Source organism: Lates calcarifer, linkage group LG12, assembly GCF_001640805.2.
Source record: "Lates calcarifer isolate ASB-BC8 linkage group LG12, TLL_Latcal_v3, whole genome shotgun sequence".
Classification (NCBI taxonomy): Eukaryota; Metazoa; Chordata; class Actinopteri; family Centropomidae; genus Lates; species Lates calcarifer.
In genome coordinates this window covers 19,127,857-19,155,253 of record NC_066844.1, presented here as the reverse complement: position 1 = coordinate 19,155,253, position 27,397 = coordinate 19,127,857, and the positions used below count along the sequence as shown (strand labels likewise).

At 38.2% G+C, this 27,397-nt stretch overlaps 1 protein-coding gene and 1 long non-coding RNA gene across 2 annotated transcripts in view; one reads left to right on the top strand and one right to left on the bottom strand.

The window, feature by feature from the left end:
* Window positions 1-8,359, bottom strand: part of cpne5b (copine Vb) — a 108,149-nt gene extending 99,790 nt beyond the window's left edge. The window contains 1 exon segment of the mRNA XM_051074670.1: window positions 7,948-8,359. Within this exon segment, the coding sequence (XP_050930627.1) occupies window positions 7,948-8,066 (119 nt within the window). The 5' untranslated portion in view covers window positions 8,067-8,359.
* A 6,118-nt stretch (window positions 8,360-14,477) lies between these two features.
* Window positions 14,478-27,397, top strand: part of LOC127143081 (uncharacterized) — a 21,387-nt gene continuing 8,467 nt past the window's right edge. The window contains exons 1-6 of the long non-coding RNA XR_007814258.1: window positions 14,478-14,644; window positions 17,444-17,507; window positions 17,947-18,157; window positions 18,802-19,249; window positions 23,525-23,972; window positions 24,877-24,962. This is a non-coding gene — a long non-coding RNA (uncharacterized LOC127143081). The remainder of the gene's footprint in view (window positions 14,645-17,443; window positions 17,508-17,946; window positions 18,158-18,801; window positions 19,250-23,524; window positions 23,973-24,876; window positions 24,963-27,397) is intronic.

Sequence of the window (27,397 nt, the reverse complement as noted above, 5' to 3'; positions counted from 1 at the left end):
TTCATGGCACCAAACATAGGCCACAGCCCTCTTTCCAAAGCTGAAATTGAAATTTATTTTAGCCTTCTAACATGTTTACTGGTCACAGTCTTTTTAGCTATTCATGACAGAGAGAAAGAGAGAGAGGGCGTGTTTAGGTGGTCCACCACTTCCCCAGTCCTTCACTGATAAATTTGACTTTGTCTTCCCATGACTCCTCTGCTCTTGCCAGTCAGCCGGCAAGCCTGTCAGCCAGAGAGCACAGATCAAAGCCCCGTTTCAGCCTCTCAGCCACTAAAGCCAGCATGACAGTGAGCCATCATTAACACTCGTGGAGAGCGTTACCCTTCTTCCTTTGGACTTAACACCACTTATGTTCGGTGGCTGTCGACCACAGCCTCCCCAGACCTTCGTTTGTATTCATGGAGATTCTCTCACCCGGGCGTAAGAGCTCTAAGATACGAGCTTGATACAGGAGTGCGTGAAGGAAGAATTTGATGGCTGCAGGAATGAGACAGTTAATTCTCAGCAGCAGAGCTGACAGAGCTGATTATAGCCATTGCTGTGTGAAGACGCTGACAACTGAACAGTGCTGCTGTCAGGGCTGGGAGGGATTATTGGGTGTCGGGCAAGGAGTGACGGATAAAAATCAGCATCTTTATAGTATCATGGTAATGAAATAAAAAAAATAAAAAAGTCTTTTTAGGAGCAAAGATGGTGACATTTTGTTTTCTATTAATATAAAACAACCACTTAAAGGAAAATATTGCTTTTGAAACGTGGATGTAAGCTCTTGACATGCACATTTCATCTTTTCAGCATGCCCACAGTCCACTTTATTGATTTGGTGAAAGCATTAGTCATAGTCTGTCCATCAGTCTACAAAAAACACTGAAAAGAAAAGGAATTTACAAAGGCAAAAAGCAGCACTGAACTGTGAAAGATAGTGAATGGTGCTCAGAAATGATGCTTGCTGACTGTAATCCATTCATCCAAGGTGTTGGTAAGAGGGTAGAAAATAATTGATTGGTTCTGCCAGGTCAGGAGAAGAGAATGATTCATGCTGTAACGGCATCCTTTTGTATGCAAACAGCTCCACACACACATGCCAACATACAATATGCTTTCTGTAGATCAATGCAGTCTTGCAGGCTGAGAGAGAAAAATGTTTTGTAAGCAGAAACAACAACCCTGATGCATATTTAATAGGCACTTCTTCTAAGCTTCATAAAGTCTTTTAATTTGTCTCCCAAATGGACCACATTGCTGTGGCAGACTGCTTCTGCTCCAAGACAGCCTTCACACACACACACACACACACACACCAGTGGTCACACAGCTGTCTACTGGTTATCTGCAAAACAGAGCTACCAGCAAAGCAGAAGAGGTGAAATAGAAAGGTTCTGAGCTGCTATCACCAGATTTTGTGTAATGGCCCCCAAGAGGCTGGGTCTGTGTAGGAGAGGGTCAGAGTCAGAGAGAAACAAAATCATCAGTGTTGCAGGTGTTAGAGTGTCACGGTCCTCTGTGCTAAGAACACTGCAACCTAGACAGAGTTCACTTTAAGAAGTAAAAGGTGTGTGTTCCTTCAACAAGGAAAAAAAATCCATAAGTGAAGAGTGTTCCACTGAAAATTAAATCTAAACTAAAAGCATGTGAGGTTTACTCTGTGTGTGTGTGTGTGTGTGTGTGTGTGTGTGTGTGTGTGTGTGTGTGTTTAAGGATTGTGCCAGCTCTCAGCAGAGGTGGAGGCATGGTGTCCCTAATGGTTGTACAAAGCTTCAGGCAAAGCAGTAGATCATCTGTCTCTCTCTGGGAATGTTTTTGGGGGGTGGTTGGGTGCGTGTTTTAATTTTGAGATACTTGTCTTCACAAATGGCTTTATCTGTGGAAGAGAAAATCTCCAATTCAGTTGCTCCCAATCAAGATAGCTTAACTCACATAATTTCCAAAGTATGAACAGAATATTAAAGTTTTGGAAATTATGCTTGAGAACTCTCATTCATTTAAGAGTTTTTGGAAGCCATTCTATTGACCACTAAACCCTATAATCACATCGCCTGCGGCAGCAGCTTCTGGGATTTTCCTTCTTTTTCAAAAACAAAAATATAAAAGACAAATGTTAGGAACAGATTTCACACTATGTTTGTAGGTAAGTAAAATGCTAACATTAGCGCTGCCTGGCTAACTCACTTATACCTAAAGTAGTGACCTTATATTAATTCCCATGTTAAGGAGTAACATGTGATTAGCTTACCACATTATTTTGTGGAGCTAAAGGCCTGTTTTGTTTCACTTTCACTGCTCTCGTAGCATCATATTTTCCCACAGAAAGTAGTTGTTTTGAGTGAAAATCTCTGAAAGCTCACTGTATGCTACCTGGTTAGCATCATATAGCAAACAGATGTGGTTAGAAACTGATGAACATAGTGGAGCATTTAGCAGCTAGAGAGCCACATGTTTCCCGCAGGAGTTGGAGCAGAGGTAAAAGAAAGCATATGTTGGACTTAAATTCACCACATATCCAAAAACACGACTCCAGGTGACTGATAACGTAGCTCCATAACTTCTGGATGTATAAGCAACTGTTCTCTAACAATGTTACAATATCAAAAGTATGTCAGGGCTGTGTTCACAACTTTTTTCCACTGCCCTCATGTGGCCAAAAAAATAATTGCAGACATTGCAGGTATAAGTTCTGCTTTGCCCAGGCATAAGTTCTGCTTTGCCTGTAATACCTGAGTTTATTTGACACTTAACCTGAGTTTAACTGTCATTATTTTTATTTCCTCTCATTTACTGCTTGCTCACATTTCACATAAATGTTGCATCACATAAATGATTAAGACTTACCTGCAGCTTCTTTGCTGCTGGTCATAATAAAACTAAATGATTCAGTCTGTAAGTTCTTACTTTCTCTCTAAACATGCTAGTCTCTTATTTGCATTTATTAATGAATTCACTTCCCTGTCCTCTAGTTATTGCGCACAGAGGAGCATGGCCACCTCAATATGTTTCTCATCCCAGTCTGTCTTTGTTTATCTGCGCCCTCACCATGCACACTAGCTTTTTCTTCTCTCCCTGCCTCTATCTCTCTCTCCACACCTAATTTTCCCTAACCAGCTAAAGTCAGTTAGACTGTGTGATATCAGGCAGCGTGCCCAGTGTGTTGTGCAACAAAATTACTGTCAGCATGTGTGTGTGAGAGAGAGAGGGAGAGAGACAGAAAGAGTTTTATCATACTTTTGGTACTTTTGGGTGGGTCACCTGCAAGGTAATTATGCTGTGGTTTGTAAAGCTGAGCTCATGTTTTATCCACCACATTCTACATATGGTTAATTAGCTTTGATGATGCTTGTGGCGCAGTACATATTCACATCAAAAGTGCTCAAACCTAGAGAGTTGTGACGTGATCGACCGAGGGAAATCAGAGGAATGATAAGCGTCAGGGTAAGCGTTGGCGTCAGATTTCCCATGGGCTTTTCTACTCTCTGTGAGATGCTTTCATATCTGTCCCAGATCCGGAAAGGAACATATCAGATGGTGGAACCAGGGTTCTTATGAGCACAAATGTGTATGCAAATGCGGACCATCCAGGCATTTAGAAGAAGAATTAAATCATAGCAACACGTGCAATGCCTGCACTCTGGAAACAAGCTGAGGAATCCCACATCCCCACTGTTAGCTAGTTGAATTATTATTATATCACCACCACAAGTCACCAGTTAGAGTAAAGATTCAGAAGCTACAAGATCCATCTTCACCTTATTGAAGTTCTTAGATTAGGTGTCACTCTCAAGAAAGGAACAATCCATTAATGGTTTAATGGTCTCTCTGCTCAGCATTCAGCAGGCGCTTGACAGCGGTCACCCCTCACCCTTCTTGACCTCTGTTTGCTTCTCATCAGCCCCTGCACATACATGCAAAGATCCATATAGGATACAACAGTTAAAACTGATGTCTAATTTGAAAACTTGTCAATGCCAAATCACCCCTGCCCTACTAGTGTAGATATCTTTCAGTAGCTAAGGGTTGTTAGACTACAAAAAAGCCTTAGTAAACCACTTGTTTTGATCTTAAGTGTCTGTTCTGTTTGTTCCTCTCAAGGATTATCATCAGGTCACAGAGCTTATCATCAGTTTGTCTGAAAACTAAATACCAGCCAATTTCTAAATAACTCAAAGGATCATTTAACAAAACTCACTTCTGTTTTAAAGGTATTTTTTCAGAACCTATCAAACACTCCTCTAAACATCTGGATAAAAAAATCTGATGTTATTTTGTGTAATTTTATGTTTTCATGTGAAAATAAGCAATGGCATATGTCGGGAGAAGTAAATTGTGAAACAGCTGGAAAACCATTTTCATCACATGGTGGACAGAATATTTTTTTCACATCCAGATGGTTAGAGGAGTCTTTGGGAATTCTGTAAATACTTTCAGAACAATGGCTGTTAAATTTCCTTTTGTGTTCTTGAAAGATTGCCAGGTATTTCTTTTTCAGAAGACAGATGCTTAACTCTGTGACTGAAATGTAATGATAATACAAGAGATACACAAACTTGGGCGAGGTCCAGTCAAGCAAGATACTGGCTTTATAAACTGAAAGATTTAGTTAGTCAGCCTGTGGATTTCTTGCATTTGCTGTAGCAACCAGTAACACCAGGTGAGGTCATCACTTATCAATATTCGCTCTCAGCAACTGGTGCTCCTCCATTGACTGATCTAGTCTTCAATATACAAGCCAGTCTATCCTCAGCTGACTGGAGAGACTGATGAATGACTATGGACCACATTAGACACATAAGTACTTCTTTATATTGTTTGAATTGACTGGAGCAGAAATGGGAGAGCAGCCTTCGATTTGCCTGTGAATGGAAATGGAGGGATTGAACAAAGGGCTAAACTGAGGACTATGGCTGGAGTTTGTGGCTGTAGGATTTACGCCTCCGCTTTCCTGTCCATGTGCCAGTTATACCCTTCTCCCTTCATTTTCTCCCCCAGGAACTAGACCATTGACTGACAAATCCCGTGGGAGTGTAAACACCAGTTTAAAAACAACAGGTTGGAGTTTGGCTGTTGTATCAAACTGTTTCACTGATTTTTCTATTCCTGACACGGCTCCTGAAGGCCAAACTTTTCCACAAAACAAATGTGCTGGAAACGACACATCAAACCCAGTGAGAAATGTTAACATTGTGACAGATGAATTGCAAGACCTCTATGTTCCTATAGAAAGTATAGTTGAGGTTAGACAGTTAAAACCACTTAGTGGGGCAAAAGGAAAAAAACATGACTTCCTGCATTGGCGCTGAACAGAATGCACATCACCAATGCAGAATAACTCCACATGAATATAATTCTTATTAAACACTGTTTGCAACTTCCTGCCTCCAAATCCCTCAGTCTTCTTCCCTCCTTGACTGAAAGACAAACCAATTCCTATCATTTCCCCCCTCTATTTTACACCCACCCCTCTCCATTTGTCATTGGTCCTGATAATAATATGCTGTCAAAAGCAAGGGGTGCAGTCTATAATAAGGGGTATTAACCCAGAGGGAACAGCTATCATCATGGTTTGGAGGTCTTAGAGAGTGCATGCACCGTACATGGTGACAAAGGGAGAAAAGCGCGAGAAAGACCCAACAGGGAGCCTCTTATCTTGAATACGAATCTGACTCACACAACATCTGTACAAAGGATTTAGGGGATTTGTGAGGCCTTGAACTGCTATTAGAAGTGTCTGAATGTGACAGAAGGATTTAACTGTTGACCTGTTCTGCTTCAAGAAGGCCTGTTACAGTAGCCTAGTATTAAATATTTAATAACACCACAGGAACTGAAGTGTGGGGAAATTGGAGGTAAGGTTATGAGAGCAACCTTTTGCACACTTAAGAAGTAAGTAAGGACTGTATAGCTCATTAAGCTGCAGTTCTATGTCAGGCATGATCACACTTAAACCCACCCCCTAATCAGTGAACTTGTTCAGAGTATGTTACATATATATTCCATACAAACTGCATCATAAGCACTTGCATTTCATTGAAAGTGTGAATCTTTCATGCATCAAATATGTATGCTTTTCTAAGATGAACTCTCAGCCTCTCTTGCTCTCTTTCTCGCTCTCATTCTCTCTCCCCCTCTCCAACACGCACACACACACACACTCATACACTCACACACACACAAAGCGGCAGTGAAGCAGGAGGGAAAAGCATCGACCCTCCCCTTTCGATTAATGACTTCTTCTTCCCAAACTCCTCTTTTCTTTCTGGTAGGAGGCATCTGCACCACTACTCAGCTTTTCTCCCTATTTTTCCAGCATATACACACACACACACACACACACACACACACACACACACATACACACACGTTGTTAGAGGAATCATTTGCATAAATGCAGGGGGTTGTCAGAATAGGACTCATAATTTACCTGAATGGTGCTTAATTGCGCATCACTGAGGCATGTAATCCCAATCGCCTCATCGTTACAAGCTGAAAAACATAAAATCCAAAACCATGCAGGGCTTTGATTCCAACACTTTGCTATCCTTTCTCTGTCTGAAAACTGATTCTCCACTATCGCCCACCATTTCCTGCACAAACGAGCAAACGGTCGTTCATTCAGTAAATTGACACATGCTCATTTCTTGCCAGGTTTTCTCCTTTTTTTTTTAGTACTATTATTTTTTTCTAAACTCTGAGCTGAGAGATGTGGCAGTGAGCTTCTCTGAACGCCAGAAAGTCCATAAATAATGCACACACAGCTTGTTATAGCTCAAACTCACTCTGCTTCGATGGCTCACCAACCTAAAACTCAGCATCAAAGACCAGAGAGATGCGTTTCTGTGTGTACTTGTGTTTTCCTGTGTATATGTGTGTGTGTGTGTGTATGCTTGCACATGCCAGCACTGGAGTGTATGTCTGAGAGGCGAAAGGCGTTGAAAGCCTTGACTTCAAAACCTTTCCTAATGGGAAAGAGGAGTGACTGTTTATTCTCTCTGGGCTTGCACTGTAGGAAGATTCATTTGGCGAGAGTGGATTTCTTTAACCCAGGTACTTTCTGAAAAGAAGATACCTTTGTGCTAAGAAATAATAAAGAAAGAGATTTAGATCAAGGCCAGGGACACAGGCGCTGTGTGAATGTCATGTAAGCCTTTGAATCTTTAATATCCAGTACTTTGAAAAGAATGCAGGAGAGGAAGGAAAGAGGTTGTCAGAGCTCTGCTGGTGCTGAAAGCTGCCAGTGGTCACAGTGGATACAGTATAGGCTTTAATGTGCGAGAGGTTTCCGCCGGAAAACATGTTGCAGCAGGAGATGTGTCTAACATATAAAGCACCACCATCCACATATACAACACACCTCAATCAGGTGCTCAAAGCCTTAGATTGTTACATTTTGTGTCTATTTTGACACAAAATTTTGGGATTTTTTGAATTGTTTACTTTGAACCACAAACGAGGGTGCTCTGCTGTACTACATCACAGTAAATGTTAGTTTGCCTCCACAACAGGTTTTCCAATACTGTGAGCTCATATCTCAAGGTGCCCACAGACCTTGTCATATCTGACAACAGTTGATGTAAAACGCCTGCATGCATCAATCAATGTCAAAATCTGCACATCCTCTCTCAGAAACGCACGCAATTCAATCGACTAGTCTAAAAACACAAGGCTTTCTGTGAGGAGTCTTGGTGGAAAGATTTGATTAAACAACTTTCTTGGTAGAAAAAGGAAATCAAAGCCTCTGTCCCCACCCAAAATCTGCAGCTTTCACCGCTGTAACATAATGTTTTTGTATTTGTTTAATAAGTTAGAGTTGTTTGAATTTATTCTAGATCGCACTCTAGCAATCCTAACTAATTCCCACACGAAGGGTGGGGCGCTGTCACAACTTTTCTACCCGAGCAAGTCTCCTCACACCGAACTTTGCGCTCCCCGCTCCCCGCGGACGTCTCAACTCACCTGCAGGAGACGGTGATTTCTACTTTGGTAGCGGGGATGTTGCCGGTGATCGGGTCGAAGTCGTACACCGAGGACATGTCCTCCAGCTTGTCCATAACGTCTCCCTCCATCATCTCCATTGCTAGAGCTCGGGGTGGCTCGGGTCTGATCCGTGAGGCGCACAACCTGGCCCCGACGGAGCGCGTCGAGTCTCCGGTGACTCCACAGACCAGATCAGAGACCAGACGGCCTCCGGTCCGACCGGGTGAGGCAGCCACTTCACAAATGTTGAAGCTGGAGAAGAGGGAGGGAGTGACGGAGGGACCGGTGAAGCAACTGAGTGAGGACACCCGCGCAAAGGAAGCGAGGCGCACTTGATTAACTGTCCATGCAGCGTAAAGAAAAAAAATGTAAAAGAAATGCGGGGACAGTATCTGAGATTACTGTTGCGCCCTCACCGAGCGGCTGCACATCATATGGAGAGGTGGGCTGCTCTCTGCGCTTTGTCTTCAGTCTGTGCGCACAGCAGAGCGTGTGAAAAGACTAGATACACTCAAACCCACCCATCCTCCTCCCACACGGAATTACACTCAAGTGCTGGCAACCCTGCCCATGCCCCGGTGCTGCTGCTGTCACCCTGCAACATCCTCTGCCTACTGTTCACTGAAAGAGGGAGAGTGAGGGAGTGTGTGTGTGTCATGGTAATGGAATTACGCACTGATGCTACTTAATATTCAAGACTTTATCTGAGATGTGGTAGGAACATCAAATGATGAGTCCTTCATAACGATGAAATAAAAGATCAGTCTGGCATAATGGATGTTTGTGAGACTGTAAGCACATGGTGCCAGCGGTGGTCCCAAACCTGGTGGTCGGGATCCCCCACTAGGTCGCAGAATAAATCTAAGGGGTCTCAAGATGTTTAACAGGATATTAAAGTAGAAAATTCCTGCCCCACTAAGTGCTTTTCCTTTAGGATTATTATTATTTTTTTCTACCTAATCAACATCCATAAATGTATTTTTTTTTAAGTCTATCTGAGAGGGAATAATTGCCTGAAGGTATCTCAGCCTATGACAAGGGGTCTCAAATAGACGTTTTGTTTCAGTTGGTCACCAGCCAGAGAAAAGTTTGGAAACTGCTGCTCTAAAGCCACTCTGGGAGGGGAAAATAGAGAAAAGATTTCAGCACCACAGTGCTGGACAGCTCCCAGAACAGCCCATTCAGCTCAGTAATGGTGAAAATACAGCAGACAAGTTTTGATAAACTCCTTTAGCCTTTAATACTCACTGAGCAGTCACCGCACAGCCTACCAAAGATGTTAAATCCAAATGGATTCGGAGTTGAAGTTGTAAATAGGTCAAAACTGCAACTATTTTTGTCCTTCCCATTGTCTGGAATTTTTTTCTTTCTGTGGTGAAAGAGGCATGTGCATGACATTTTAAGAAACGCAGTTACCAATTAAAATGTGTTCATGCTGGCTGATTTAAAATCAATATTAATTACAGGGAGGGAATTACATAGAGATTTAATGGCCACCATCCATCATTAGCCTGTTGTATGCAGCTAAGTCCTGCCCTGTAAACCACATTGTAATGAATATGCTAAACCGGTGCAGCTGCCTGCCAAGAAAGTGATGGGTTTGTCATTTTTGGATAACTACGGTTCCTAAATGTAGACAGTGTGTGTATGTGTGTGTGTGTAATACTCTCTCCACCGCCTCTCACTCGGTCTGACACATCTCTCTCTCTCCCTCTCTTTTTTATGAGTAAACAGGGGACTTAGACACATATATGAGGTGCACGTAAATACTAGTGGTAATGAATAAAAAAATGACCAGCTGTTTCCCATGCACTACCAGCTGCAGCTGGAGGGAGTTCACTTTTTATCAACTTGTAAAACTACAGTTGTCACTTATTGGTCAATGTGGAAACAGAGACATCAGTTTTTCTGCATCACTGAACATTTTCTGTCCGTTTCTCTGTCTCTCTCTTTCCCTCTTACTCACTCTTGCGAGCACATCACACACACACACACACAGGGACACACACAGCTATAAACCATTTTACCTCCTTTCATAAATGAGTGCAGAAGCACACAGCTCTTTCCTGCATAGAGCACCTAACGTCTGGATTCTGGAAATCAATTTACCCCGGCACAGGATGCTTCTGCCCACACAGCCCCTCCAGCTCAGGATCAGGAACACATACACATCTGCACACACACACATACTCACACACAATCTGTCTTTCAGACGTACGCACCAATGGATACATATGAAAACAAATTATTTTTTCATATGTCACTGAATGACCCATAGACAGAGATGAAGAGATACACACATCTACATACTACACACACCTTTTCTCTCCAGGATGATTCATGTATTTTAAGGGCTAGCTGTTTAGTGTGGGTGCGCACGTTAGTGCAGATGTTCCAGGGAGTGGGTTGTCGGGAGCAGGGCCAGAGGACAAAAAGAAAAAAAAAAACAGACGAAGGGGAGGAAGAAGATCCACAACAACAGCTATTTTGCCTTGTAGTAACCTGTGGTAAATATAAGCATGTAACAGAAACTGTTTTACACATATTTTCTCAAACTGGGATTCCAGATATCGAGTACAAGGGTAATGTCGGGGTGATCAGTGTTGAAAATGAGTAATATTTTACCCTCTGGATATTGATAAACAGCATTTTTTAATTACATAATATTGTAGGATTATGTCTTCTAGCACATTTTTCTGTTATGTTAATCCTGATGGTGTAAAACTTTGTTGACAGCGAAGGCTGATTTAGATATTTTCACTTTGTTTTACCAGAATAACCAGCAGGCTAAACTGTATATTTTTATACCTGCTTTGTAATGAACAAAAAAATAACAAAACAGTTGATGAGGATTTTTAGATTTTGAGTGCTGATGAGTTATGCAAAGCTGGTGTCAGTTCCTAAGAAACAAAAACTGTGTCATGCCTATTTCTGAATGCCTTAAGGCACTGGCTGAGCTATCAATAATAAAAGCCTAGAAAACGCTGGATATCTCCCTTAAATCCTATTGCCATCCAATTGCGATGGACCAGGAGGTGGTCAATGCGTTGTACTGCCGGTGACATTAATAACACCATAGGGGATTCAAATGTCCCTTTTTTCTCCTTCTCCGTCCTATTCTCTCAGCTTCCTGCAGTTTTCTAAGCACTAATTACTGTGTTTATGCTTACTTGCGTCACGCTATCCAAAAATATCGCCTTTCTGGAAGCAATTATACAAGAACAGACAAATGCCCTGTCAAGCAATTGAAGCTCCTTACAAGAAAATATGTGATTTTTTCCCCCCCCCACCAACCTTGAAGATAAAAACATTTGTTTACTCCTTCCATCTCATTAGTCAGTTGTTATAACATTATTTCAAAATAACACATGACAAAATCCACTAATTAATACATTTTGGATGACCAACCTTAGACCGATTCCTAAATTCAGGAAGTGGTCAGCAAATAGTCAGTTGGGGAATCTGTTGGTATTTACAGCTAGCCTGTGATGCACACTTTTAAAATGCACTCCTCTTCAGCTCACTACGTCTCTGCCAAAACTGATATTGTGGCCATTGGTGGAGGTAATGAAAAAGATTGGCAGCTGATGGTACTGCAGTTTTCTCTTAATGGACACTATGTTTTCTCAGAAAATGGTGCTGTATTGCATTTCTCAAGGAAAAACCTCCCACAACATAGTAATTTTTCTCTTCTGGTGCCTGTTTTGGTGTTTGGTGGAGACATGATTTCATGCTGAAGAATTTCCTTTGCAGTATCAGTGTAGTCAGAGTGTAAATGTACTCCATCTAAAATATCAACAGTGAACTTCTGATTTTTGTGTCACTACTTTATAGTCAAGGGGCAAAGGTATTTATATATCCTCATTAATGAGCCGAGAAAAAGAAACAACATAGAGGAAGAAAATACTCAATTCATCAACAAAAGTAAGCTCTAAAACCATAATTCACTGCAGGCTGAAGCAATGTAATGTATTTTAAATAATAAAAATGTAACTAACCAAACTGTAGAATAGAAACAGTAGAATATCATTTTTGGCTGATACAGTAAACAGACATTTTTAATTATAGGATACAGAATTTTGGAAGCCAAAACATCCTTCAAATAAGTAGATGATGTGCTGAAAGTTCTCAGTGAAAAAACTGAGAAGCAGCAAAAATAACTCTCAATCAGAGAGCCTGACTAACCAGAGTGTGCTCAAAACAGAACTAGGAACAGATGTCCTGATGCAGTAACTCTTAGAGTTTTTTTTTTTTATTATCATTACAGTAGCACACATTGGTACAGCTTAAGCGAACACCAGTGAGCTCTGATTTATGATTGAGCTGGATTTATTCTGGCCGCTGAAGCTTTGTGTTTCTCTCTGGGTACCTCACTTGTACCCCGCAGAGGAGCAGAGGGGTTTGATAAACCCCAGTTCAAAAGGGCCATATGTTCCCACCCAGAGTGTAATCCTGCTCTGTGGCCCAGTGGTTTAATCCAGAATCAAACCCCTCCTGAGGTGGCAAACATCACAGAGAAACCTTCTATGAATGATTGCTCTGAGATTGACAAACAAAGAGAATTAGCCATAGACAGACACACACATACAGTATTTATGGACGACCACAGCAGCCTGGGTGGCTGATTGACTGGCTCCCTTGGCGTGGTGCAGCGCTCTCAGGCTGCAGCACAGGGGATTCAAAGAACTGGTTTCTGCACTAGAGCTACCAGCAATATAAAAATAAAAATGGCCATTTTTACTGAGCAGTAGATACACAGTCACTCAAACTAATTATGAGCTTCTTTAGTCAACACTTGCAGCTACCCTTAATCAGGTGAGTAGAATCCTTAAGTTTTAATGGTACAGTTTTTCTGCTGAGGTAAAAGTTCACTGCTGAGTCCCCCCAGGGAAGCTGCCTGGATGCTCTAATTGATGAAGCATTATGTTGAGTAGGTTTAGCTGTTTGCAAATAAGTGTATGTTGTGGCTGAAATTCTTAAAATGAAGTGAAAATGATATCAATGAGAAGCAAAGAACTCCACACAGGCAAAGTTTCCACTAGGGACTTTTTAAAACCATTCAGGGAGAGCACTCTCAGCTCTCTGGCTGTTCAGTGTCACCACTCTAGATGATGGCCCAATTACACATGGCCTTTATTCAATTATTTTTGCTTCTAAAAGCCCCTTTGAGACTGTGGTTATAACCTTAATTAAATGAAACAATGTAAGTATGGCTGATAGATAACATTAGTACAAATATGCTTAAATTCTTGTTATTTTAGTTTAATTATCACATATTTTGTTAAACCAGCATCCTGTTTCTGTATCTCAAAAACAGCAATAAATACTGTTACATTTGTAAAATACTGCAGAGAAAAGAATATGATAGATTGGCAGTCTGTCAAGAGTGTGTGCTGCTTCTTGCCTAGTGCATGCTGGGATAATGTCCTGCCTCCCTGTAACCTTGACCAGGATAAACAGCTTAGAAAATGGATGGATAAATGGACAGATGCTGAAAAGACATATTACTAAAATAATATTTTATAGGATTTGATTTAAGTATTTCAGGCTCCACTTTTTGTGACTGAAACTGTTCAACGTGATTGTGTTGTGTTGGATTGCATACAAATCCCATGCCAAATTCTGTACATATTAAGCTTTTCATATATCATTTTATGTCCTCTCAGGTGAGATGGGAGGTTAGGGGTTAAATCACATGCCATGAAATGACAGCTGAACTGACAAAAAGGTGTAGTAATGACATCCAAAATGACCTGGCTGGTTATCCAAATGCTATTTCATGAGACCAAGCTGAATAGCAAGCTAACTACACTCACTTGCTTTCATGTTCAGAGCTGGATGAGACAATTGATAAGACAAAAATGTCTTCAGTTAATGTGAAGGCAGCAACAACTAGTTAGCAGGTCCTCTAAAGCCCACTAATATACTCTTTAATATTGTGAGTTATGTGCTGGAACTATTTCTTGGCCATGACTTCATGGCTCAAACAAGAAATGCCTGTAGGTCCAGTCTGTCATGGGCCATAAAAATACAACATGTTCTTTTTACATTTCAGTTTTTCACTGAGCCCAGCCCACAAATACTGCCAGCATCGGGGCCGGCTCTATGCAAATACGTCTTGTCCCTCAAATTCAACTTTTAGAAGTTAAGAAAACACTTTCTAATAGATTACCCACAAATGAATGTGTTTAAGGTTAAAGCAATTAATCGGAGTAGTTTAAAAGTCCGACGAAAGAAATACAAGTTATACATCTCATCTCTGTAACCCTCCAACAGACACCCCTCAGCATTCACTCCCTCTGTGTGTGTGTGCGTGCGTGTGCGCTGCACTCGCCAGAGTCAGTAAATATCCAATCACTGTCACTCATGGATGTATTATAAGAGAAATCAGACTGGTTGCTAGGCGGAATAGATTCAGCTAGCCAATGGGCGTTTTTTGCGTTGTTGGCTTGCGTGTGTTGTCATTGGTTGCGTCTTGTGTCGTCATCAGCTTCAGAGAGGGGCGGAGAAACGAAGTTGAGGGAACAGATTAAAACCAACGTTGGAACCATTGCCTCGGTTTGTCAGTACTGTGAGATAACTTAGTTACTGAAGAAGCCCGGATGCTAAAAGAAGACTTGGAGCTGCTTTTTTGTCGAACACAAATGAGGCTGGAGGCTACACCTGCGGCGCGAAGGTAAGGCTAAGGAGCGAGCTAGCTGGTGGCTAGCGTTAGCGGCGAGTGTTAGCAATAGCCTTCTCTTTATCATTTGAGCTTATTTGCCTTTTTCAGTCTTTTAAATATCATGTGGGTAAGAGTGTGTTTGTGTTTCCGTGATTGAGGCGTCCCTGACATGAGTTGTGGACCCCCAACCTAGATGGGTAAAAACACAACAAGCTCTTAACAGTGTGTTTAAATCCCTGTTGTAATTGTTAACAGTCACTTTACCGACATTTTGCATCTCTTTGTATCTTTGTGTTCCATCCTGGTCATTTTAAGTTCGTTTATCATGTCGTTGTCGTCGGTTTGTGGCTATATGTGGTCATTCTATATCATTTTAGGTCTCTTCCTGGCTGTTTTTACTTTCTGCAAACGTTCATATAATACAATGGAACTTCAATTTCAAGAAATTATAATTCAGTTAGTAGTTCCAGGAACTGATCGAGCGGTAACAACATATATAAAACTTAAGGCATCTAAAAATAATTATAAAAAGTAAAAAACAAAACAACACAAAAGCAAACCAAGAGGTCAGTCAGGGATTAAGCTACATAGATAATTTTGAAGATATATTGCTTTTGTAGGGTTACAATACTTAAAGTTTTTTTTTTTTTTTAAGAAGATTATTTCATTTAAATATACATTAAATATTGGTGGCTAGGACACCAATATCATTTCAAACTCATTTTCATTCACTTTTTTGTTCTCCATATGAAAACCAAACTCTGTGTTTTCATTATATATTTTGGATTTATATTTTGGATTTGTATTTCTTTGGAAGTTAACCAGTGCTGAAACATATTTCAAAAGGTCCTGGTCAAGCTACATGAGAAAAATAAATGCTCAGTTGTTTCAATATCAGATCCACAGAAAGTACAAATATTCAAATCTAAATTAAATAGTTGATGTAAAAGATCGTTGGACGGATACATTTCATTCAACATTTTAAAGTGGACTTTCTTTACTTTAGGTGGAAATGGGAAAGAAAGGTAACTGGTTCTTATTTTGGAGATAAATCTGTTTGTACATTGTTGGAACTTATATTTTCAATTGTGTTCAATTGTGAGGGGAAACAGATTGAAGTGAGATGAGTTCTTAATAATTTGTTGCATTTTTTGTTCAAGAAGCAGTATCCATCTATAATTAGCAAAGGTTCTTGTGGAATAATCACAGAGTTATAAGGGCAGCTTTGATTAACAGAATCATTGCTTGGTGGGATGGCCTTAATTACAGAAGTAAAGTGCCTCCTAGAGCAAACAGGGTTGTATTTTGCAAAGAAATCACCATGTTAAAACATTACCACAATTAACTAATAAGTGTATAATCGACCAGATACCTTTCTGCATCCATTCCTTGTAAAAATGTGTAAAAAAAAAAGATTTCTCCTAATTAGTATGCATTGATTATTCCATATTGGGACTGTGTGTGGGGTAAAGTTATGTTTATATATCAGTTTCCAGTAATGGAAAACTTATTGATGGAAAGTGGACAGCTTGACAGGCAGTCTAGAAATATCAAATTCACATTTTAACAGAACATCTATACGGCCAAAATTACTAAAGATTTCGAATGGGATATCAGACCAAAAACTTTCACCTTGTCTAACAAAGTTTTGTAACCATTTTAACTTGATGGAACCATTCATTGGATTAAAGTCAATGGCATTTAAACCCCCTTCTTCATAAGGTTTCACAATATCACTTCTCCTTAAATTATAATGTTGAAGTGGTCTTGATTAATTTTCTTGATTAAATTGTCCGGTATATTCAATGAATAGGTTGTATAGATAAGACTACATAAACCCTCCATTTTAGTTTGTAAAATACGTCCAAAAATAGGTTAGTCTCTTTGAAGCCAATTATTGAGAATAATTTTGTTGTTCTGTTGCATAAGCCTTTAAATGATGTCTTTAGTTTTTTTCCTATTTGTCATTGTTTTAATTTGCGTGGGTTAAAGTGTGTTTCTGTGACTAAAGCATCCTTGACATGAGTTGTGGAGGGTGGTTTAGTACTCTTTTTTTTCTGTTTACAACCCCATTTGCATCTCTTTACAATTACTTTGCAGACATTTTACTGCTTTTCTGTAATTTTGCGCTCCATCTTGGTCATTTTAAGTCAGTTCATGGCAGATTATCATGTCAATGTGATAATTTTGTGTCTATTTGTGGTGGTATTACATAGTTTTGCAGCTCTAACTGGTTGTTGTACATCTACTTATGGTCAGCTTCTTTGTGATTGTTTTACATTGTATTGTGTCTTTGTATTTTTTTGTCTATTCCAGGTGATTTAACATTTCTTTGTGGGCATTTTGTGTTTCAGTGTGGCAGTTAAGCATCTCATTGTGATCATTTTGCGACTCGGTTTTTTGCCTCTTTGTCGTTTTGTGTGTCTTTGTAGCTTTGTGGTAGTAATCTGTCCATTGCCATCAATTGATGTGATGTTGTTGTGTATATTATTGATTAGAAATTTCTTTGCATTGACATGAGACCTTACTGAGCTCAGTTTTGTGTTAAATACAAGCTTGAGAACTAGATTTTTAACTCTATGCTCCTCCTTGTAAGCCTCAAGAGTTGGTCACAATGTATGAGCTGAAATTACCGTTAGAAATCGTCATAAAAACTATTTTAAAAATAAAGTCATAATCTAGTAACATAATTAAGTTATCCACTTCAAAGAGTGTGATTGTCAAAGTTCTAATGTTAAGTTTGTGTGTTGTATTCTGGAGGTGAACTATTCTGACTATTTTAATGAGGTTTGTTGAACTTGTGTTTTCCAGGTTTATTTGTTCAGCTGCTGCAGCCTGGACAGAAATACCGGTTCTCACCTTACAAACCAAACAGGTATGTGTCCTTAAGATTTATCCAGTCTGAAAAATATGTGTTGATGATCTGAATAATTAATGTTAGTAACAGTTCATCATTTAAATCCTTGATATTTAATGAGTTTGGTATTGAATACAGTAAAATCTGATAAGTTGTGTCTATAAATTGCAAGAAAATAGTATTAGATGTAATAATTTGTTTTACACTAGATATAAAACTCAAAATTGTTGTTAGTTAATTTTCTGCCTGTGGACTGAGGTATAATTAAAAATACCACAATTTATTGTTATTGATTCTTAAAGATGTGATGCTTTTTCTTATAATATTTGACAGTAAACAACCCATTTTCTGAGACACTCCTCTCTCTTAAAGCTTTAATGTTGAATATTTGTGTTTTCATGGTTACTGTTGATGAGGAATAGGTTCTCGTTATATGTTTCTCCTTGATTTCCTCCAGGTGTCACCACTTCATCCATGACGTCGTCCTTGATCGAAGAGACATGGTCCATGATCAGAGAGACATTGTCTAGGATGAGGGAGACATCATCTATGACCAGAGACATTGTCCATAATCTCAGAGACATTGCCCACTATAACAGAGATGTAGTCCACGATCACACAGAGTCTTCGTACAATGAAGTTCTTTGAGACCAGGATAAAATATTGGAGTGAGTTGTTCATTAGTGTGTTCATTTTAACTGTTGGTCAGAGGGTGATTTGAAAAAATATCTTTACAGTTTATAACGACCAGTTCTACACTTAGTTACTTAAAAGTTTCCATGATTGCGGGAACATAAGTTGCTGTTAAGATTTTTGTAAATTTGGTTGTTATTCATTAAATAAAAACAACACAAAACAAAGACTTTTTAAATATGTGTTCATAAGAAGAAGGTTGAAATGTGAAGTAATGATTCTGTATGAGACCATCTGTGGTGGAAGAAATACTCTGACTTTTTACTGAAGTATAATAAACAACACAAGTTAAAATCTTGCATTCTAAAACTGACTTAACTGATGATGTTCATTGTTGTGCAGTTCACAGTAACATACGACTGCTTCAGTGATTAGTTGATAGACGCATAATTAATGATCATTTTACTTTTTCCTAAGTATTTGTTGTTGTTGGTTCTTCAGGAGGTGATGACAGTCAGCTATTCATTTTCTGAAACAGCCCTTTAATGTTTGTTACATGTTGTGGTTCAGCTGCAATATTGAATATTTCTCTGTGTTTTCATGGTGAAACTGTTGATGAGGAATAGGTAGTAGTGTATTGCTCATTTTCCTTTGAATGTTTCTCTGTGATTTCCTCCAGGTGTCACCACTTCATCCACGACATCGTCCACGATCGCAGAGACATGGTCCATGATCGGAGAGACATTGTTGAGGATGAGGGAGACATCGTCCTCGATCAGAGACATTGTCCACGATCGCAGAGACCTTGTCAAAGATGAGAGAGACGTTGTCCATGATCAGAGACATTGTCCCATGCTTCGTAGAGACCTTGCGATAGAATCGGCGGAGACGGGGGTCACCGATTTGACGGCACTGCCCGCGATCATGGAGACATTGTCGATGATCACAGAGACGCCGTCTATGATCTCAGAGACATCGTCCACGATCACAAAGACATTGACCATGATCACAGCGACTTTGTCCATAATCTCAGAGACATTGTCCACGATCACAGAGACGTAGTCCACGATCACAGAGAGTCTTTGTAAAATGAAGAAGTTCTTTGAGACCAGGACAGAGGCCTCCAGGTAACTCCCAAACACTTTTACATCAATTGTCCAACACAGAGCACTGACATTAAACTGCTTATGTTCAGTATTCAATGTGTCAGAAAAGTGTAATAGAAGTAATCTGTAGTATAAAGATAATGCAGAAATAATTTGTATTAATAGAAATAATGTAAAAGTAATTAGAAATATCAGAAGTAAGATATAATAGTTAAAGTAATCTGTTACTGCATGTAGCAGTAAAAGTTAACTGTAAATTTAAAAGTAATATGTAATAAGAAATATAATATGTAATAGTAAAAGTACTCTAATATTAGAGGTAACAGTAAACGTAATCTGTATGTAAAAATGTCACATTATATTAAGGTTTCAAAAATGTCAACTGTTATTGTTAAGGATCAGACAAAGTGGGATTGAAAAATATCTTGACTTCAGTTTGATTGTACATGATGAGAAAGTCTTAATTATGTGTATGAGGTAGGCATATTAGACTACACTGTACAAAACAATATCAAGTCTCCAAATAAAATATTGGAGTGAGTTGTTCATTAGTGTATTCATTTTAATTGCTGGTCAGAGGGCGATTTGAAAAAATATCTTTACACTTCGTTACTTAAAAGTTTTCACGTAAGTTGCTGTTAAGATGTTTGTAAATTTGGTTGTTATTCATTAAATGAAAACAACACAAAACAAAGACATTTTAAATATGTGTTCATAAGAAGAAGGTTGAAATGTGAAGTAATGATTCTGTATGAGACCATCTGTGATGGAAGAAATACTCTGACTTTTTACTGAAGTATAATAAACAACACAAGTTAAAATCTTGCATTCTAAAACTGACTTAACTGATGATGTTCATTATTGTGCAGTTCACAGTACCATACGACTGCTTCAGTGATTAGTTGATAGACGCATAATTAATAATCATTTTACTTTTTCCTAAGTATTTGTTGTTGTTGGTTCTTCAGGAGGTGATGACAGTCAGCTATTCATTTTCTGAAACAGCCCTTTAATGTTTGTTACATGTTGTGGTTCAGCTGCAATATTGAATATTTCTCTGTGTTTTCATGGTGAAACTGTTGATGAGGAATAGGTAGTAGTGTATTGCTCATTTTCCTTTGAATGTTTCTCTGTGATTTCCTCCAGGTGCCACCACTTCATCCACGACATCGTCCACGATCGCAGAGACATGGTCCATGATCGGAGAGACATTGTTGAGGATGAGGGAGACATCGTCCTCGATCAGAGACATTGTCCACGATCGCAGAGACCTTGTCAAAGATGAGAGAGACGTTGTCCATGATCAGAGACATTGTCCCATGCTTCGTAGAGACCTTGCGATAGAATCGGCGGAGACGGGGGTCACCGATTTGACGGCACTGCCCGCGATCATGGAGACATTGTCGATGATCACAGAGACGCCGTCTATGATCTCAGAGACATCATCCACGATCACAAAGACATTGACCATGATCACAGCGACTTTGTCCATAATCTCAGAGACATTGTCCACGATCACAGAGACGTAGTCCACGATCACAGAGAGTCTTTGTAAAATGAAGAAGTTCTTTGAGACCAGGACAGAGGCCTCCAGGTAACTCCCAAACACTTTTACATCAATTGTCCAACACAGAGCACTGACATTAAACTGCTTATGTTCAGTATTCAATGTGTCAGAAAAGTGTAATAGAAGTAATCTGTAGTATAAAGATAATGCAGAAATAATTTGTATTAATAGAAATAATGTAAAAGTAATTAGAAATATCAGAAGTAAGATATAATAGTTAAAGTAATCTGTTACTGCATGTAGCAGTAAAAGTTAACTGTAAATTTAAAAGTAATATGTAATAAGAAATATAATATGTAATAGTAAAAGTACTCTAATATTAGAGGTAACAGTAAAAGTAATCTGTATGTAAAAATGTCACATTATATTAAGGTTTCAAAAATGTCAACTGTTATTGTTAAGGATCAGACAAAGTGGGATTGAAAAATATCTTGACTTCAGTTTGATTGTACATGATGAGAAAGTCTTAATTATGTGTATGAGGTAGGCATATTAGACTACACTGTACAAAACAATATCAAGTCTCCAAATAAAATATTGGAGTGAGTTGTTCATTAGTGTATTCATTTTAATTGCTGGTCAGAGGGCGATTTGAAAAAATATCTTTACACTTCGTTACTTAAAAGTTTTCACGTAAGTTGCTGTTAAGATGTTTGTAAATTTGGTTGTTATTCATTAAATGAAAACAACACAAAACAAAGACATTTTAAATATGTGTTCATAAGAAGAAGGTTGAAATGTGAAGTAATGATTCTGTATGAGACCATCTGTGGTGGAAGAAATACTCTGACTTTTTACTGAAGTATAATAAACAACACAAGTTAAAATCTTGCATTCTAAAACTGACTTAACTGATGATGTTCATTATTGTGCAGTTCACAGTACCATACGACTGCTTCAGTGATTAGTTGATAGACGCATAATTAATAATCATTTTACTTTTTCCTAAGTATTTGTTGTTGTTGGTTCTTCAGGAGGTGATGACAGTCAGCTATTCATTTTCTGAAACAGCCCTTTAATGTTTGTTACATGTTGTGGTTCAGCTGCAATATTGAATATTTCTCTGTGTTTTCATGGTGAAACTGTTGATGAGGAATAGGTAGTAGTGTATTGCTCATTTTCCTTTGAATGTTTCTCTGTGATTTCCTCCAGGTGCCACCACTTCATCCACGACATCGTCCACGATCGCAGAGACATGGTCCATGATCGGAGAGACATTGTTGAGGATGAGGGAGACATCGTCCTCGATCAGAGACATTGTCCACGATCGCAGAGACCTTGTCAAAGATGAGAGAGACGTTGTCCATGATCAGAGACATTGTCCCATGCTTCGTAGAGACCTTGCGATAGAATCGGCGGAGACGGGGGTCACCGATTTGACGGCACTGCCCGCGATCATGGAGACATTGTCGATGATCACAGAGACGCCGTCTATGATCTCAGAGACATCGTCCACGATCACAAAGACATTGACCATGATCACAGCGACTTTGTCCATAATCTCAGAGACATTGTCCACGATCACAGAGACGTAGTCCACGATCACAGAGAGTCTTTGTAAAATGAAGAAGTTCTTTGAGACCAGGACAGAGGCCTCCAGGTAACTCCCAAACACTTTTACATCAATTGTCCAACACAGAGCACTGACATTAAACTGCTTATGTTCAGTATTCAATGTGTCAGAAAAGTGTAATAGAAGTAATCTGTAGTATAAAGATAATGCAGAAATAATTTGTATTAATAGAAATAATGTAAAAGTAATTAGAAATATCAGAAGTAAGATATAATAGTTAAAGTAATCTGTTACTACATGTAGCAGTAAAAGTTATCTGTAAATTTTAGAAGTAATATGTAATAAGAAATATAATATGTAATAGTAAAAGTACTCTAATATTAGAGGTAACAGTAAACGTAATCTGTATGTAAAAATGTCACATTATATTAAGGTTTCAAAACTGTCAACTGTTATTGTTAAGGATCAGACAAAGTGGGATTGAAAAATGTCTTGACTTCAGTTTGATTGTACATGATGAGAAAGTCTTAATTATGTGTATGAGGTAGGCATATTAGACTACACTGTACAAAACAATATCAAGTCTCCAAATAAAATATTGGAGTGAGTTGTTCATTAGTGTATTCATTTTAATTGCTGGTCAGAGGGCGATTTGAAACAATATCTTTACACTTCGTTACTTAAAAGTTTTCACGTAAGTTGCTGTTAAGATGTTTGTAAATTTGGTTGTTATTCATTAAATGAAAACAACACAAAACAAAGACATTTTAAATATGTGTTCATAAGAAGAAGGTTGAAATGTGAAGTAATGATTCTGTATGAGACTATCTGTGGTGGAAGAAATACTCTGACTTTTTACTGAAGTATAATAAACAACACAAGTTAAAATCTTGCATTCTAAAACTGACTTAACTGATGATGTTCATTATTGTTGTGCAGTTCACAGTACCATACGACTGCTTCAGTGATTAGTTGATAGACGCATAATTAATAATCATTTTACTTTTTCCTAAGTATTTGTTGTTGTTGGTTCTTCAGGAGGTGATGACAGTCAGCTATTCATTTTCTGAAACAGCCCTTTAATGTTTGTTACATGTTGTGGTTCAGCTGCAATATTGAATATTTCTCTGTGTTTTCATGGTGAAACTGTTGATGAGGAATAGGTAGTAGTGTATTGCTCATTTTCCTTTGAATGTTTCTCTGTGATTTCCTCCAGGTGTCACCACTTCATCCACGACATCGTCCACGATCGCAGAGACATGGTCCATGATCGGAGAGACATTGTTGAGGATGAGGGAGACATCGTCCTCGATCAGAGACATTGTCCACGATCGCAGAGACCTTGTCAAAGATGAGAGAGACGTTGTCCATGATCAGAGACATTGTCCCATGCTTCGTAGAGACCTTGCGATAGAATCGGCGGAGACGGGGGTCACCGATTTGACGGCACTGCCCGCGATCATGGAGACATTGTCGATGATCACAGAGACGCCGTCTATGATCTCAGAGACATCGTCCACGATCACAAAGACATTGACCATGATCACAGAGACTTTGTCCATAATCTCAGAGACATTGTCCACGATCACAGAGACATAGTCCACGATCACAGAGAGTCTTTGTAAAATGAGGAAGTTCTTTGAGACCAGGACAGAGGCCTCCAGGTAACTCCCAAACACTTTTACATCAATTGTCCAACACAGAGCACTGACATTAAACTGCTTATGTTCAGTATTCAATGTGTCAGAAAAGAGTAATAGAAGTAATCTGTAGTATAAAGATAATGCAGAAATAATTTGTATTAATAGAAATAATGTAAAAGTAATTAGAAATATCAGAAGTAAGATATAATAGTTAAAGTAATCTGTTACTACATGTAGCAGTAAAAGTTATCTGTAAATTTTAGAAGTAATATGTAATAAGAAATATAATATGTAATAGTAAAAGTACTCTAATATTAGAGGTAACAGTAAACGTAATCTGTATGTAAAAATGCCACATTATATTAAGGTTTCAAAACTGTCAACTGTTATTGTTAAGGATCAGACAAAGTGGGATTGAAAAATATCTTGACTTCAGTTTGATTGTACATGATGAGAAAGTCTTAATTATGTGTATGAGGTAGGCATATTAGACTACACTGTACAAAACAATATCAAGTCTCCAAATAAAATATTGGAGCGAGTTGTTCATTAGTGTATTCATTTTAATGATCAGAGGTTATTTGAAAAAATATCTTTACAGTTTATAACGACCAGCTCTACACTTAATTACTTGAAAGTTTTCACATAACCACATTATTAAATGAAAACAACACAAAACAAAGACATTTTAAATATGAGATCATAAGAAGAAGGTTGAAATAATGATTCTGTATGTGACCATCTGTGGTGGAAGAAATACTCCCAACTTTTTACTGAAGTATAATAAAAAACACAAGTTAAAATCCTGGTAGTGTTTATTGTGCAGTTCACAGTAACATACAACTGCTTCAGTGACTAGTTGATAGATAAACAATTAACAATCATTTTACTTTTTCCTCAATATGTGGTGGTGTTGGTGCTTCAGGAGATGATGACAGAGACGTAGTCCATGATCATAGAGAGTCTTCGTACAATGAAGAAGTTCTTGGAGACCAGGACAAAGGCCCCAAGGTAATTCAGAACAGATGTCAAAAATGTCATGAAACTGTGACTGTATGGTAAAACATAAAAATTTCTTAGTATAATGGGGGATAACAGCATCTTAATATAGTAAGGCATTAAATATTGTAAAAACAGCTAAAGAATGTCAGTGATGTGTCAGAAAATGTCATAGTATAGTATGGCGTCAAAAACGGTCAAAAAATGTCATAGTATGGTATGGCGTCAAAAACGGTCAAAAATGGTCAAAGAATGTCATAGTATAGTATGGCGTCAAAAATCACCAAAAAATGTCATAGTATAGTATGGTGTCAAAAATCACCAAAAAAATGTCATAGTATAGTATGGCGTCAAAAATGGTCAAAAAATGTCATAGTATAGTATGGCGTCAAAAACGTTCCAAAAATGTCATAGTATAGTATGGCGTCAAAAACGGTCAAAAAATGTCATAGTATAGTATGGCGTCAAAGACTGTCAAAAACGTCATAGTATAGTATGGCGTCAAAAATGGTCAAAAAATGTCATAGTATATTATGGCATCAAAAATCACCCAAAAAAAGTCATAGTATAGTATGGCATCAAAAATGGTCAAAAAATGTCATAGTATAGTATGGCGTCAAAAACTGTCAAAAAAAGTCATAGTATAGTATGGCGTCAAAAACGGTCAAAAAATGTCATAGTATAGTATGGCGTCAAAAACTGTCAAAAAATGTCATAGTATAGTATGGTGTCAAAAATGTTCAACAAATGTCATAGTATAGTATGGTGTCAAAAATCACCAAAAAATGTCATAGTATAGTATGCCGTCAAAAAATGTCACAGTATAGTATGGCGTCAAAAGTCACCAAAAAATGTCATAGTATAGTATGGTGTCAAAAACTGTCAAAAAATGTCCTAGTATAGTATGGCGTCAAAAACTGTCAAAAAATGTCATAGTATAGTATGGCGTCAAAAACAGTCAAAAAATGTCATAGTATAGTATGGCATCAAAAACGTTCCAAAAATGTCATAGTATAGTATGGCGTCAAAAACGGTCAAAAAATGTCATAGTATAGTATGGCGTCAACAACGGTCAAAAAATGTCATAGTATAGTATGGCGTCAAAAATGGTCAAAAAATGTCATAGTGTAGTATGGCGTCAAAAATCACCAAAAAAATGTCATAGTATAGTATGGCGTCAAAAATCACCAAAAAATGTCATAGTATAGTATGGTGTCAAAAATCACCAAAAAATGTCATAGTATAATATGGCGTCAAAAGTCACCAAAAAATGTCACAGTATAGTATGGCGTCAAAAATGGTCAAAAAATGTCACAGTATAGTATGGCGTCAAAAACTGTCAAAAATGTTCAAAAAATGTCATAGTATAGTATGGTGTCAAAAATCACCAAAAAATGTCACAGTATAGTATGGCGTCAAAAATCACCAAAAAATGTCATAGAATAGTATGGCGTCAAAAACGGTCAAAAAATGTCATAGTATAGTATGGCGTCAAAAACTACCAAAAAAAGTCATAGTATAGTATGGCGTCAAAAATGGTCAAAAATCACCAAAAAATGTCATAGAATAGTATGGCGTCAAAAACGGTCAAAAAATGTCATAGTATAGTATGGCGTCAAAAATCACCAAAAAATGTCATAATATAGTATGGCGTCAAAAATCCCCAAAAAATATCACAGTATAGTATGGCGTCAAAAACTGTCAAAAAATGTCATACTGTAGTATGGTGTCAAAAATCACCAAAAAATGTCACAGTATAGTATGGCGTCAAAAACGGTCAAAAAATGTCACAGTATAGTATGGCGTCGAAAACGGTCAAAAAATGTCATAGTATAGTATGATGTCAAAAATCACCAAAAAATGTCATAGTATAGTATGGCGTCAAAAATCACCAAAAAATGTCATAGTATATTATGGCGTCAAAAACTGTCAAAAAATGTCATAGTATAGTATGGCGTCAAAAACGGTCAAAAAATGTCATAGTATAGTATGGCGTCAAAAATCACCAAAAAAATGTCATAGTATAGTATGGCGTCAAAAATCACCAAAAAATGTCATAGTATATTATGGCATCAAAAATGGTCAAAAATCACCAAAAAATGTCATAGAATAGTATGGCGGCAAAAATGGTCAAAAATCACCAAAAAATGTCATAGTATAGTATGGCGTCAAAAATGGTCAAAAATCACCAAAAAATGTCATAGAATAGTATGGCGTCAAAAATGGTCAAAAATCACCAAAAAATGTCATAGAATAGTATGGCGTCAAAAATGGTCAAAAATCACCAAAAAATGTCATAGTATAGTATGGTGTCAAAAATCACCAAAAAATGTCATAGTATAATATGGCGTCAAAAGTCACCAAAAAATGTCACAGTATAGTATGGCGTCAAAAATGGTCAAAAAATGTCACAGTATAGTATGGCGTCAAAAATGGTCAAAAAATGT